We start from the raw sequence: 16197 nt of genomic DNA on the forward strand, positions 1-16197 counted from the left end.
GAAGGACAAGTTTCATTTTACTATTAAAAATAATAAAAAAAAATCAATATCAAGCATATTGCTTATGAGTTGCTTTCACATACTGCCAGAGCTGAAGTGGTGCAAAGGCTGGCAGTGTCAGGACTGATCAGTTCAGTGATTAGGCCTGAGAGACAAAGAGCATATTAGCAGGTGTGTCAATCTACTCCTTTATTAGCATTAATTTTACATAAATATTATTTTTATTTCCAGTTTCATTCAAACATCAAACCAAACGCTCATTATTTGAAGGATGCTAATCAAATAAGCAAATAAACGCTGCTGAAGAGTTGGCCTTCTACAGAAGCTCTGTGCATACTGGGTGAGTAATTTCTAAAATGAGTAGATTTGGATTTGCTGCTGTTCTGTTTTCTTGTATATAAGAACTTCACCATTTCACTTGGTTTACCACTGCCTTACTTTCCTGGCAACACAGCCTAGCCTGTTCCAGCAGGCTGTGGTGTCTACATAATGTCCTTCATAAGGTTTACTGTTTCTGAAATAGCATCTGAGATTATCCAATACAAAATACTGAAACGTAAAGCATCACTATCGCACATCTAACTAACAAACAAAAAAAAAACCCAACCAAGAACTCCATACTAATTACTCTGTAAATAACTGATAAACGTACTACATAGCTGATACATAATATGGTACGTCTGCACCAAAATACTTGTCAGAACTATTACAAGCTGTTATTTTTCCAGTATTAGAAACAACTCTTAAGAAAGTTCAAATTAATAATGGAATTCTATCTGAATGAATTTTTATGCCACTAATCCCTACAGTTCAAATGCCATGTTTCGCAGACCAGAAGCGCAGGCTAAATATCACTGCTAAACCTGTATATGTTTAAAGCAACATATAGTGAAATCACTATATGTTTGTGAAATCACTAAGTTTGACACAGCTGTCAAACTCTACCAGGAAAGGTTTTCAGCAGAGTAGCTGGATCACTTCAACTGAAAACTACCGAAGATTTCCTCCTGTCAGGAGGGAGGAAGGAAAACAGAAAACAAAGAAACAAAAACCTCCTCAAAGATACTGCATTTGATACAAGTGATGAGTAAGGAAAAGCAAGTCACATTTTATACATATCTAAAGAGCCCTCCATACTGGCTGTTTAGATTAACATAATAATAATGATAAATTAGATGATTTAAAATTGCTTACAGTTATTGCTGCAAATGTTTTACAATTTGGCACACAGGAATTTGTAGAAATCTTGATGTTTGAAGGAAAAACTGTGTTAGTCCAAAATAATCATATGAGTATAAAGATTTTAACTGCTACTTAACTTGGTATACTTGTGAAACCCAGTGCGCAAACTCCACTTCTAAAATGCAGTCTATAACTAGTCTTTAGACAGTAAGAAACCTGTTAAAAGCAAGTTCAACCAAATCTTTTTTAAAAGTTCAGAACACAAATCACACCAGTGCAATAATTAACAAATGGAAAAAGCCAATTTACATCACAGCTTTATAGCTACCAGCAAGCTAATTTTCTCCATGCTTTTTATTTTTTTGAAGAAGTAATGGAACACTTCTTTAAGGTAGTTTTATTTTGCTCATAGATACATGTAGCATTAGCAACACCACTTATATACAAAATTAATACAGCAGAATACTAATGGTTTCCTGATCAGGCAATTATGATCTAGCAGACAAACACTGATTTACCACTTCCAGTAAGTGAGAGTTTTCCAAAGCAGCTGCTACACGTTCTTTATCAGCAAGCTGTTTGTTAACTGCACAGAAAAAAATACCACAAGGAACTGGTCAAAATATTGGTACAAGAGGTCTTTTTAGAAGCACTTTACCGTGAGACTAATAGTCTCAGTGTTGCTGTGGTACTCAGCTAAAATAACTCCACAGATGCTAACTATATCACAAAGCTGTGGTCTAAAGTCAAAGACGGCACATTAGCAGATCTCAAACCAGTAAGTTATTTGTAATTCAGCAGCAGGAAGTTATGCATGTGTACGTGTAACAGGAGAGGAAATTTACCTCCTGCCTTCCCCCTCTTTCTGTGCCTTCCAGGTAAAGCAATCACTATTTGACAGCACAGGCTATCCAAGGAAACATTTAATCTAAGACACTGAGTACTTCTAAGTTCTGTTATTACACATTCCTGTTCTGTAACATCTCCCAGAAGGGGCTGGTTTGTGTACAATCCCAGATGTTAAACAGCTGATCTGCAGGTGGAGGAATCTATCTTCTCTCTAATTTTTGGATTAATAAAAGAAAACCACACAACAGAGCAATAAAACACTTACCTGCATGTTCAGAGGCATGTGTTCCTGGTGTTATATGAACATCCATCTTAAAAAGTATGGAGAAAGAAAAAGGAGACAAGTCAACAAAACACCGGAAGCTCAAAGTATTTAATTAAGAAAACAGCAAAACAAAGCAACAACAACAGACATTTCTGGCATGGACAGATGCTGTACCAGCAAGAATAAAACCAAGTCCAAAAGAACACCACATTTCCACCTGCATAAGCCTCCTTCAGGCAGAGGGCTAAAGCACTGCCATTTCCTTCTGTGCCCTCATGCCTTCACACCACAACCCCAATCAGCTGCGATGCCACCAGCAGAGAACTGCAGCTCTGCTCTGCTAGTTTAGTTCCTTCCTCAGCCTGGAGCGTTTCCCTCCTCCATAACGTGGAGCAAAAAGTTTTAGTTGCTTTTGAACACCATCCGTCTCTTCTGCTTTCCAGAGTGACTTTACTACTCACCTTAAACCTCTCAGGCAGTGATCTGATCAGTTTCACTTTTATGGACAGGCCGATTAGCGTTGCCATGCTGCAGTGTGGGATGGTGGGTGTGAACTCCACTGCCACGGTGCTCTCGGCATCGTTCACCTGTTGGAAAACAAACCAACAGGTTTGTTGCTGTGCCCTGCCTGCAGCACACCATGCACAGCACTGCTCGGGTTTTCTTTGCTGAGGACTTAAAGCACTATGTTTAAATGCAGTAAATTCACATAATACACGTCTTCTCACGGTTAAAAAAAAAAAAAAAAAAAAAAGTAATGAACAAACAAGGAGGAAAAACAACAACAGCAAAAATAAGACAGTCTCACTTTAACTCGAACTTGCTCGACGACATTCAGCTCCTCCAGGGTCAGGGGATGCTCGGGGTCGTTAATGGAGCGGATGAGATGTGCGGCGTTAAGGAAAGCGGGACGGAGGCCGCCCCCCCTCACCCCCGCCCGCCCTCCCAGCCGGCAGGATATCGAAGATCTCGCGGTCGTCGATGGAGTCGGGCAGCTCGTCGTCCTCCTCCCGCGCCGTCACGGGCCGCTCCCCCGAGCGGCGGTAGATGAGCGGGTTGGCGTTCTCCAGCGGCACGCCGCCGCCCGGGCCCACCATGGCTGCGTTGCCGGCGGGGCGGAAGGAGCCCGGACGCAATTCGCCGCCGGACCGGGCGGGGAGCTTTGGTGCGGAGTGCTCCCCCGTGGGCGAGCGGTGGAACGGCATCGAAGCCTTGCGCAGCCGTGCGGAGGGCTGGCGTGTCGGCGCGGAGCTGAGCCCGGCAGGGGGAGGAGCTGTGCGGGGACGTGGTGCGGGGCTCTGAGGAGTTCGGTGCTGGGGAGAGTTGGGTCATGTTTTGCTTAAAGCAATGTCTTTCGTCTTTGAGTTAATTTGAAAAATTAAACTGCGTGTAAAAAAAAAAAAAAAAATCACGTTGTTACAGTAAGTGGAGCGATCGGGGCTGTAGCGATGTTTTACAGCGCAGCTTCATTCACCACTTGGTCTTAGGAGTTAGGCATTGACTTCTGTGTAAACACGCAGTATCTTGCTTCAGCTTCTCAGCCATATATTTGATTACTTATCACAAAAGAAAAGATTTGTTATCACAAAAAAGAAACGATTGGTTTTTGTTGTTATCTCTCGAGTGACAGCTGCTGGCTGCCTCGAGGTACGGTTATGGATAATGAAACACCGGTCGCCCGAGCCGCCCTGCTGGCAGCCGGAAGAAATAAAAGCTTTACTCCTGTGTTACTCGCGACAGACGTTTGTGTAAGCAGCTCCGGCGCAGCTGTGCCCGCGCACTGGGCAGCCGTTTGATCCCTGTCGCTGCTGCTGGATGCGGGTTGTGCACCAGGAGCTTTTCTGTGTGTGACTTGTAACGGTTGGCTCTGAATGGAACGGCAGCTTCAGTGCTCTTTCTGTTGGTATTGTTGCCGTGATAAACAGTTCTTTCAATTCAGAGCACTAATAAAAGTGAAAAAATGTTTATTTTCTTAGATCACTAAAAATTAAATAGCAATCTATCTACTTGCTAATATGTCTGATACTGATTTTGTTCACAGAGAAGAGGGAGAAAAAGGATAAGGAGGTGATGACTCAAGCTGATGAGGTGAGTGAGGGCTGATAAGGTGGGATAGCCTAGAGCTCATTTGAGCTGATAGGTCTCACTTCCTGTTTTGATATTTTGAGGAGGAACTATTTACAGTGAAAAAATGATGTATTACCCATCTGTTATGGAGAAGATGGCTCTGCAGCGTCTTTATTTTGGAGGTGAATGAAGTGAAAGCAGTGCAGCAGACCCTGGAGCAGTATGCTTTGCAACTGAGTTCTGGTGACATTGTGCATCTGGGAGATGTAAAATGAATCAAAGGTGGAGAAACACAGATCCATTATGTAGTGTTCTGCCTGCTGAAAACTGGGAGCTAGTGGAGCAGGCTAGACTTGTAGATCCAACTGTGAAGAAGACCTTGAGGCTTATCTGTTTAAGGCCAGTTACTTGCTTTAAGTGTTGTCATGCTCCTCTGGACTACAGAACTTTTTGAGATTTCTCAGCCAAAAGGGGAAAACTGGGCAGTTTTGGATAGCCAGCTTATTTCCACCATAGGAAGCTGTTTTGTAGTGAAGGAGTGGTCATGGTCTTTTCCTTGTCTTTTGAGGGAAGTACACGTACCATAAGGTGTTGGCCTTGCTTTCTAACCTACACTGAGGCTTTTCTGTTGCCTTGTGCAGTCACAGAAAAGATGCTGTAATTTGGCCCTCAGCTTTAATATCCCATTTATTTTTAAATATGCAAAAGAGTTAAAAAACTAATTTGGAAGTTGGAGGCCAGTTCTTGCAGAAAAGCACACATACCATGCTAATTGTGGTGCAGATATGCTAACACTTGTTAAACCTTTGCAATAACTAAGCTTCCTTTCTTCCCAGTTATTTGTAATCTGCAAACACTTTTTGTTGTGTTTGTTTATTTACAAGAATTTTAGTCAGTAGCTCTGAAACTCTTTAAAATTTCACTCCTTGTAGCACTTATAAGATTCAAAATATGAAGTAGTAAATATTTAAATGGAAATTGAGGTGTGTATAGGATTGTAGAAGTAAAAACAGATTAACTAGGATAAGACCTTTCATTGTTCACAGTTGATGCTGGGCCAAATCATCCATCATCAGGATCAGGTAATGACAGGTATGTTACACTAAGAGATTGTATTTGTTCTTCATTTCAGTTACAGCTCTGAAAGTGCTTAATGCAGTGCATTTTCAGAAGGGAATTTAGCTGTGCTCCCTACTAAGAGCACAGTCAGCAGAGGCCTTTGTACCAGTGTCTTCCACATAAAAAACAGAAAATAATCTGGAATCCAACTTAGGAGAAAAATTGCTCCTCAAACCCAGATTTCTTTGCTTTGTATCTTGGTTTGTAGTTTAACATTCACCACTTGTGGAACAGAAGGTGAGATGCAAAGTCTTTGATTTTGATTTTTGATATATATATTTTTTTTTAACTGCTGATGGGGAAGCTACTGCACTAATAAATTACAGGGTAGTAGTTTTCAAGAGCAGTACCTCTCTTCTATTTGTATTAGCAATCTGCAAAAGAATCCTAATAAGCTCAATGCAAAAGTGACTTTTTATTTTTAATGAAACCATCTTGAGATGTTTTTATGAAAATAACAAAAGGGTTTGTTTAATAAAAGGATATTGTTTTATTGAATGGTAATCTTAGAAGATATTGATGATTTTGTCAGTTACCATTTGTTCTGAAATTGTTTTTAAGATTTATTATCTTGCACAGTGTGTAAACTGTACCCTACCTAGCTCCTACTGTCATAAACAGAGCCAGCTGTGGAAGTTTTTGGTGAGGGGAATGTCATTGCACATAAGTAAAATGAAAACTGAACAAAATTGAACAAGGTGAAATCTTCAAAATAAATTGTTTCCTTAAGAAAGCCTCAGTGAAAAATCTGATAATTATGAAAATGCAGATTAATTCTTCTGGCTTGTGTGCTACTTAGGGCAGAAGGCTGCAGAACCAGAAGTGACTATTGCGTGTGGACTGCTCAGAGGAAAACAAGTAAATGTGAAGGGAACAGACAGACTTGTAAATGTTTTCCTGGGGATTCCTTTTGCAAAAGCACTTGTTGGATCTTTGAGGTTTTCCTCACCTGAACCTCCTGACCCCTGGAATGATCTGAAAGATGCAACTTCTTACCCGCTGCTGTGAGAGCTGTTCATTTAACTTGCATGTATTGTACTTGCTCATATTTGTCAGTACTGTCATATTTGTTAGTGTACGATTGTTAGTGTATGATTTTTATTAAGGTACTTGGATTGACTGGTAGTGGGATATTTAATAAGAACTGTGGGATTAGGAAACATAAGAATTCCTGTAAGTAACAGAGAGTTCAAGTGCCAAGTGGAAATTCAGCCTGATAAAGAAAATGTGTTTTGTCTACATTGGTACATAGCTAATATTTCAGTTTTATTACTAATAATTATGCTTTCTTTCTTTCTTTTGTGAAGATGTCCTCAAGATTTGACCACGTTGAAAAAAGCTGAAAAAAGTTATAAAGAAAAACACATTCAATTTCGGACTTCTGAGGACTGCTTGTGTCTAAATGGTTATAGCCCTGCAGACAAGAAGAACAAATTACCTGTATGTAAACCCCTTGTGAAACCTTGTGATCTACAATGTCTGCTTTTAATCCTGACTCCTAAGCCATTTAATTGCTTTTGAAAATGTTGTCTTGCATAAGCAGGACTAATATTATGCAAAATTCACAATCCATAAACATGAAATTAAGCTCCCATTGACTTTCAGTGATTCGAAGTTATTAATTCTCTGTTGTATTCCCTTCTCATATGAAATCTGCCGACCAATGCGTAATGTATGTCTCACCCTTTTTTTCTCAAAGGTCGTGGTGTGGATCCATGGAGGCAATTTTGTATTTGCTGGTGCTTCTAGGTGCGATGGTTCAGCACTTTCAACCTGCAAGAATATTGTAGTGGTAGTAATAATTCAGTACAGACTTGGACTCCTTGGATTTTTCAAGTAAGATGAACCATTTCACTTTTTACTACATACTTTTTGTTTTGCTTAAAGCGTAAGTGGTTTATGTGGTTAAGTGGTTGAGTGGTAAGACCTTTCCTTGGCCAAACTGCACAAACTGTAAGTTGGCAGGGTTAATTGTATTCTGGTATAAGAAATATTACTCTTCCTGAGATGTTAGCTTATACTGCTTTTCTTTCAGTACTGGTGATGAACGTGCTCGTGGGAACTGGGCATTTTTGGATCAAGAAGAAACTCTTCAGTGGGTCCGGGAAAATATTGAACACTTTGGTGGGGATCCAGGATCAGTCACACTCTTTGGTGTATCTGCGGGATCTTGCTGTGTTTTTGCGCAGGTAAGCATGCAATAGATAACTAAAATGTCTTTTAAAATGTTCAGTAGTAAACTCAATTACTGTAACATTTAATGCTTAATCCAGTTTTTGAAAAGAAGATTAAAGGTACTTTGTTCTAAGTAAGTCTGATCACTTTCCCCAAAAGTGTATTTCCGCACTGATTGCAGCAATCTAGCTGAGCAAGTTGTTATGAGATAAGGACCGTGATGCAGAATAAATGTTTTTTGTTCCTCCCTTTTTGGCAGGTTTTATCTACTTTGTCTAAGGATCTCTTTCGTAAAGCAATATTAGAGAGTGGAGTTCTAATTCCCTCTAATAAAGATTTATTTCTTTCAGCAGATCTTAAGGTAGGATCATTTTTGCATTTTAAAGCTTCCATAATGAACAGTATTTTTAATATCTGATTATTTGGTTAAAAGAAGAGGAAAATCTGATTGCATATCATGCAGACAAGTTGATTAGGGTTATTTTTCAAGGCATATGTATGGATAAATAGATTAGCACTAAGTAAGATTTTAATTCAAATAGTGTGTGTATTTTCAATCTTACTGTGTTCATTTGATGTTGGAAATAGGTTATACAGTTATGAGATTATAATGTTTGTGGGTAGATTTAAGTATTTTCAGTTACACATACACCTAGCTAGGCATATGTCCAATTTCATGCACACTGTCACTTACATAATAATGGTTGAATGTGTTACAGGACCTTTAATTAGAAGAAGCACTCAGTTTTTATTCAGCTATGGGCTTTTATGGTGACTCTTAGTTTGAAGTAAAGCAAACAAAACAGAACAAACAAAACACCTTGAAATGAAAGCACCTTTCTTGTTTCTCTGCCTGAAGCAGTCATAATTTGAAACTCACAAGCTGATTCTCTGAACTTCCTTGTCTTGATTTTTGTTACAATTTCATGCTATCTCTATAGCAAGATTGGTTGTATATCAGTGAACAGAAATATAGCACTAAAGAGAAGTACAAAAGAATTATTTCTCTTAATAATCTAACTGTAGGATCTCTAGTAAAATCAAGTACTTGAAGATCTATCAAGCTCACCTAAACTAGGCCTTATATAAAACAACAGTACTGAGTACAGTGATCTTATGCATATAAATTCCTTAAAGAGTAACTCATAGCTAACAGTTCTTGTGTTTGTTAACAATTTTCTGAAAATTGCAAATATATTTAACTGTGAGACCAGCAGTTCACTCACACGAATAAACTGCTTGAGGAACCAGGAAGCAACGGATAGTCTTTAACAGTACAGTAAGTGAAACTTTACTTAGTAACAGATTTTTTTTTTTGATGGCACACTTGCAGAACTTCAGATCAGCTTCTGATCAGTGTTAATAATTGACCTGCTCCAAAGTTGATTTTTCTGAATTTTTGTCAAAGTACACCCAAATATGCAAATTATCTCACAGGCATTTTCTTTAGTTAAGAATTTTTTTAGTGAAGTGTCACAGCAACTGTAAAGTTGTGTGCAAGGCTCAAACATAAATATACCTGAATGTCAGTACAGGATCAGAAAACCATTAAATTATATCTTAACGTACCCCAGCCAGGCTAGCATTTCATACTGTTGTGAAAAACTATTTGTGTGTTACAGTGGCCATAGGTACCCTGATTTCCTAAAGCTCTTTCCTGCACCTGGAACGCTAAATGTGGGTGTTTTATTATGTGACTTGAAGGAAAAAGGGAAAATACTATTAACAAGTAATTTGATGTTTTTTCTACTCCTTCAGGAAATCCCATTTCTACCCTTAGTTTTGGATGGAGTATTTCTTCATAAGTCACCTGAAGATACATTAGCTGGAAAAGAATTTAACATGGTCCTGTTTATGATAGGAGTCACCAATAATGAATTTGGCTGGAATACTAAATCTGTAATTTAATATCTGTTCTTCATTTTTTGGAATGTTGGTATTAAATATTGCAGGTGATTCTGAGAAGAGTGGGGGAGGTCTTTGCTTGTCAGACACTTTTTACGTATGCACTGTTAGGAATACATACAAAGTAAATTTTGCTTTCATTCTGATTTTGTAGAGACCCAGAACCAGTTGGTCACAAAGCAGTAAGACAGGCTCCATCCTGCATGCTGAACTGTCAATATCATATAGTATTTTCCATAAATATAATGCCTTAACCAGGCAGAGAAAGTGAAAAATAATGCTGCAGTCATGAGCTTATTACTTTGCAAAAATAAAAACAATCCTTTCCCCCACAACAAACACACAGGTGTTACCTGTGCAGTATTCAGAATCAATACACTGGACGTTTAAAAATGCTGTACTGATCACTGTAAACATTTTACCTCTTACGCTGTGAGCTCTAATGAGTGCTGTTTGTGTTGCTGCCCCTGTATTTGTTGTTATCATGCAATAAGATTTGTTGGTTAAAAATCTCAGATGTGAGTGAAGTACAGGTATCTCACTTGCACTCTTTCACGTTTGAATTCTATGGTTGACTCCAAGAGAACAGTTGCTATACAGTGCAGCAAAATGTGGGGGATCGATTTGTTCTGTCTTTCTTGTCCTCTTAATTTTATAAGTATTCATGCTTGGCTTTGTAATGCAAAGCATTTGTTCTGAATGTATGTAGTATTCGTGAGTCTCTGAGAGAGGGGCTGCCAGTGATCCAAACAGGATCTCCCCTACCTGAGGGAAAATAAGCCTTTGAGACACAACAAGCTTGTTGCTTAATTTTGCCCTAATGCTCCCCGGTCTTGCAAATCTCTTAACAATGTGTATTGATTTAAGGATAAAGTACATAATTAGAATGGCTGATGTAGTAACTTCCATGAATGAAACATATGCTGTGGTAAATACAAGCTTTTGAAGACAGTTCCTGCATTTTTGCATATCATATGTTGCTTCAGAAATAAATATGAGTAGTAATAAAGTGGAATAAAGTTGTTAAAATATGAAACTCTGGAGAAGTTAAATGGCTCTAGCAACATCTTTTTTTCTGTGCAGACGTCAACTGTACCAGCTTTGAGAGATGTGGGACATAAAAAATCAATCACTTCAGCTTTAGAGTTTCTACTACCAATGATGGTAAGAATTGCTGCACTAATCTAAGAAGTAAAACCTCGTTTTGGTGCATATCCCAGATTTGTGAAGTTTAGTGTTCTCTAATTTTCTGCTTGTGCATAGTGTTACTAATGCTCAAGGTAACGTTACAGTTTGAGGAGAATGCTGGCAAAGCTGGCAGGGCTGCAGTGTATGGAGCTAATCAGAAGTAGGTTTGAGTCAGGCCTACATTCTGGGAAATACCTTTCTTCTTCAAGAAATCTGAACCAACATTTTTGTGTTACACATTTGTATGTAGGATTACTGTAATGATGCCCTTACACTATTTTATATCCAGTCTCCTGCTTATTGGGTTTCAAGGCAGGTTTTTTCAGTAAATTAAATATAGCTTTTTAAGTAGTTACTGAAAATATTTTGCACTCTTTGTTTTGAACTGTATCTGTCAAACAGTAAATTGTAACACTAACGACCTAAGCTGTGTTTAGAAATCCTGATGGTCTTGCCTTGTAGCCTACTAGTCTACACATCTTTCAAGAATCTTTCAAACTTGTTATTCCTGTCTCTTTTGTCCTGAAGAAAACAGATGCCAAAGGCATTGTCAGGATGGGTGAAATTCCAAACTTCTGAAAAATAATTGATTCCTAAGGAGTTTTAAATCATATAACTCTGTTGTAAATTATCTGAAACATGTTTGTTTTGTTTTGCTTTTCACAAAAAAAACATCAATGAGTTTTGTTTGCCATCATGCTTTTCCATCAGTATGGGTGCTGTCCTTTACTCTTCTACCTTTGCGGAATCTCTGAAGTTCAAAACCTGACATTTTCAGCAGCTAATTGAAAGTGATGGTTTTTCCATGTTTCCACCCCCCCCCCCCCCCCCTTTTTTTTTAAATTTGTTTAGAATTTGCCAACAGAATTGTTGTCTGTAATAATAGATGAATATCTGGAAAACACAAATGATCCTGCTGAGCTACAGGACCGATTTCTGGAATTGCTGGGGGATTTCATTATTGTCATACCATCCATTAAAGCACTGAGTTATTACCGGGGTGAGACAATGAACACTCTCTTTAAAACAGTCTCAAAACAGGACACTCAAACTTTTCACTACAGGCTGAATTAAATGGTATAGAAACAAATCCTGTTGTGCAGGTAACCCTTCTTGAAATTCCCACTGGGAACTTTGAGAATGAAGTGTGATTCAGGGGTACAGAACCACATCAAGCAAATGATGTCTTTACTTTTGTACTTGTATTTTGCACTTGGGCTTATGGTTACAGTACACTACACTGAGATAAGAAAAGGATAACACAAGTAGATGTTTGCTGTGTGAATTACACAAGCTTAAAAATTGAAGGAACCTGGAATTTCCCTACTGCCCGCTACTGCTTCAGAAGTCAGCAGCTCTGCAGTGTAGAAAATTTATGACATCTAAGCATAGGCAAGGCACACCAAAATATGCAGAACTGGGAAATGACTGGATTTTGTTTTCTATCTGTATTCCCAAGGTGAATTTTTCATCTTCTTAATACTATGCATTCTTCATTTTTAATTAAAGATACAAATATGTATTTGGGAGTAGTGTTACATTCAGAAATGTGCCCAGTTGCCTGTAAAGCATTATACATATTTAAAGCAACACTAACATGCTTCTCCTGCAACTCTCTAAATGTGATGTCTTCTAGATTCTGGAGCGCCTACTACTTCATTGAGTATCAGCATCATTCTACTTTATACTGGGATACTAAACCAGAGTATGTGAAAACTGATCGTGGAGATGAAGTTGGCTTTGTCTTTGGAGGACCTTATCTGGCAGGTGACATAAGCCTATGGGGTAAGAAATTAAACATCAGGCTTCGTTTATAAATTACTCTTGCAGTACTGACATTATTCAGTATTGGTACTTCCATTTTAATCCAGTTGTAGTGCACATGCTAGCAGTGAGATCAAGATGTATCTCTCTCTTTCCTTTGAATTTGTTCAGCATTACTATATTCTCCATCCTTTACCACAGGTTGCTGTTTTTGAAGTGCAGGAAGTTATATACACTGCAAACAATTAAGAAAATGAAATTTGTAATAAGCTTTCTGACATTATACTGACATTGTTAATTTATTTTTAAGTCAGAGCTCTGCGGCAAATTCATTGAGGGAAAGATTGATTAAATCATCTCTAGTGGGAGATGAGCAGAGTGCTCAGAAAGCAGGAAATCTACCCTGTTTCCTTTGCTTGAGGTATTTCAAGCAATGCGTCCTCTTTTCTGAGAAATCTGACTGGCTTTCAGACTGCAGAGAACGGGTTGCAGTCTGTTTTGCTGAGTGTTCCAGCTTGTGTTCATTAGAGCAAGGCTGGAAGTCCTGTTTCATTTCTGAATGAAGGTCTAGGAACTAGGTTAAAGTGTTTCATTCCATGACTCTGTTAATAAGTCATCTTTTAAAAAAAAATTGAACTGGTGCATTGAGAAATAATTAAGAGCATGCTTGCCAAATTGCCTTTGCCATAACAGTTTGGGCATTCTTGTAGGATTTTGGAATCATGAGCTCTGCTTGCTGCAGGCAGAATGCATTGTTGCCACAGCACAAATAAATGTGCTGATCACTGAATGTTTAAGTAAAAGGTGTCACCCTCCTCAGAAATATTGTAAATCCAGTACTTGTCACTAGTTGCATATGCCTAATACAGTAATACTCAGAAAGCAGTCTTTTCTTTCTCATGAAACAGATTGGGTACAGTTCTCATTTTGAAAGAAAAAAACAGGAATATATAAAGTTGAATTTTTTCTGCATTTATTTTTTTCATTTTCACAACAGCTAATAGTCTTTTTCAAAGTTCATGCAAACTGAAGTATTTCCTTTTACTCCAGTGAAAATAGAGTAATCCAGCTGTGTTGTAAAAAGCATACATTAATCTGTTATCAGAGTCTTTTGATTTAACTTACATTTTGCATCTACTTTTTACTTATAATACCTTGTTCTTAGAGAACAACTAGAGAACATCGTACAGTTCTGACAACCAACCTCTGTAAGGTAAGAATTCTCTTGTGTGATATGTTGAGGTGTATTTACATCTGGTCATACATGTAACTGATTCTAAGGGAATATTCTGGAAATGTTGAAGCATGGAATTCCATCCTCTTGTATCAGAAAGAAGAAAGCTTTGCCTTGTCATGCTCAGAGCAGAGAATTTCAGTCCCACAAAGCTGGGATGAGATCTATGGAACTAAACGACGTGGCCCATTTCCTCAGTTGTAGTGGCACTCAGGAGACAAGGGTTTGTTTATTGATTTATTGGTTGTGCTTCTGGTTTCCTGGAAGGATGCAGGCAAATCCTTTCACTTCCTCGGACCTCAGTTCTACTGCCTGTAGAATAATTATGCTGATCTCATTCATGAAGCCATCTCTTGATGATTTTTGAAGTCTTGAAATCTTGCCTCAGTGATTACCAGATAGCTGACATGTCAGGTAGTGGTTTTGTTGTAGCCAAGAATATCAAGTATCAAGACTTGTATCAAGACTAAAATGTTTATAAACAAAAATGATCTTTTTATTTCTCAGATGAAGCTATAGAGGAAGAAAAGAACCTTAGCAGAACTGTAATGAAGTACTGGGACAACTTTGTTCAAAATGGGTGAGAATTAGATTGAGATATGTTACTATAGAAATATTGTAGCTGGTTTTCAATGATTCCATGCTGAGTCAGTTGTATTGTTGATTCATTATTAATTGCTGTGTTTGAATTCACGAGTGGATTGGAGATGATATTCACACTTCCTTTCTTCTTGTTTACAGGAATCCTAATGGGGAAGGCCTGGCTGAATGGCCATTGCGTAATCTAAATGAAGAATGCTTGGAGATAAATCTAAGACAAAGGAAAGCCAGAAAGCTGAAGGAGAAGAAGGTAGACTTCTGGGAAAAGGTGATGTTTGAAAAGCCAACTAGGAAAAGAATGGGAAACAAGAAAGCTCATCTAGAGCTATAATTTACTGTCTAAACATGCATAATAGGCATAGTATTTAGGATTGCAAGAGGAATTATTTGAAATATTTTTGAGGACAAAATAACGTGTCCCTTCCTTTCACCTTTTCTTTGCAGTTCTCATATTTACGCTTATTCACTTAATTTTTGTTATGGCAGTGGATCGATTTCCACTTTGTGACCCTTTGCTTTTCCCTCGGTTCCCTCTGGTTCCACAAGAGAAGCCTCCCCATTTAATACAGTTAACAGATCTGTCTGCTCCTCAGGCTTTTCTGCAGCTTTGCCATTGCTGAAGAAGAATCTGGCAGCAATGTTGTGTTAATCGAGTTCAATCAATAAAGAGGTGCTTTGCAAGTAAAACTGTCTTTCTCGTGTCAGAGATACGTGTGATGCCCCTGAGGTTTTGTTCTGATTCACACACAGAAATGTCCTCTGAACTTTTTAAGGACAGTTCTGTTGTGTGACTGAGTTTTACAACTGAGATAGCAGTACATTTCTGACGGTTGCAGTCCCTCGTCTGGAGCAGTGGTGCAGTGCTGGAATTCAGATTGCTCGCAGATCTTAGGAAAGGAGAGAAACAGTCTCCGCTGCCCTGAGCTTCTTTCTTTTTAATGAGCAACAACTGCCTCGGAAGGATCAGGCGTGGTAGCATTAGCTTTGTGCTTTCTGTGTTTTCCATGGTGCTTTATTTACACGGCGCTGTAGGCTGCGCTCTGTGCCGTCTCTCAGTTCCAGTGTCTCTCAGCACTGGGTCACAGGCCTTCATTACTGGCACTGGAGAGAGACTTCATTTACCGGAATTACTCCAGCGCCCATTTCAGCTTGGACTGCCAAGAACAAGCCTGGATCGCAGCATTTCAGCATTGCTTCTCACGTGTTACTCTGAGGCTGCTCCAGCTGTCCCAGCCGTCTTGCTGACCATACTGCTACCTTCCAGCAGCATGGTGCAGCTATGTGGAAGTTATGGGCGCCACTCCTTTCTTTCCTTCCCTTGCTTGTCTTACACTCACGTGTTACATGGAAACAAACTGTTCTAGCTGCATTTAGTCTTACCCAGAGCCTGAGTTAAAAAAAATAACTAAACAAGGAAGCGACTTCGCTTTAAATGCAGATTTCTGAACATTTCTACCCTGTAGAGTTGAATGCAAATGTCTTTGTGAGCTCTCTCTTAGCTATGTGCCCATAAACATGAGGTTTGTCTCTATTTTTCAGCGATTGAAATCAAGACAGGTAGCAGTGCATTAGGGTGCGGGAGGCATTGTTCACTGATTGAACGTAAACTGCAAAATGCTCTCCATTAAAATGAAATGCCAGGCAGCATCCAAGAATTCCACTTCCCAGGTATGTAGCACTGTTTCCAGATTGCACTTGTTTAGTTTAAGCCACTTAGAGTAAGGGTCTCCACATTTGCAGAAGTCTAAGTCCAGTTGCTAAATCCTTTGGCCTGGTAGGCTTGGTAGCCAAGGTGGTAAAGATCCAGGTCCAGTCTGTTTATTTTATTACGTGAGTGAGATCAGCAGAG

General features: G+C 38.9%; 1 protein-coding gene and 1 pseudogene across 1 annotated transcript; one reads left to right on the forward strand and one right to left on the reverse strand.

The window, feature by feature from the left end:
• Positions 1–172: 172 nt before the first annotated feature.
• On the reverse strand, positions 173–3477 carry CIAO2B (cytosolic iron-sulfur assembly component 2B). The gene is made up of 5 exons (XM_052686386.1): positions 3258–3477; positions 3105–3184; positions 2758–2883; positions 2297–2342; positions 173–1768 (listed from the first exon to the last, which is right to left on the reverse strand). The coding sequence occupies exons 1-5, from the start codon at positions 3391–3393 to the stop codon at positions 1671–1673; spliced, it is 486 nt and encodes a 161-aa protein (XP_052542346.1). The 5' UTR covers positions 3394–3477; the 3' UTR covers positions 173–1670.
• A 2779-nt stretch (positions 3478–6256) lies between these two features.
• Positions 6257–15634, forward strand: LOC128082099 (fatty acyl-CoA hydrolase precursor, medium chain-like; annotated as a pseudogene).
• Positions 15635–16197: the final 563 nt, after the last annotated feature.

This window comes from Tympanuchus pallidicinctus, unplaced genomic scaffold, assembly GCF_026119805.1.
Source record: "Tympanuchus pallidicinctus isolate F22 unplaced genomic scaffold, pur_lepc_1.0 scaffold22, whole genome shotgun sequence".
NCBI classification, from domain to species: domain Eukaryota; kingdom Metazoa; phylum Chordata; class Aves; order Galliformes; family Phasianidae; genus Tympanuchus; species Tympanuchus pallidicinctus.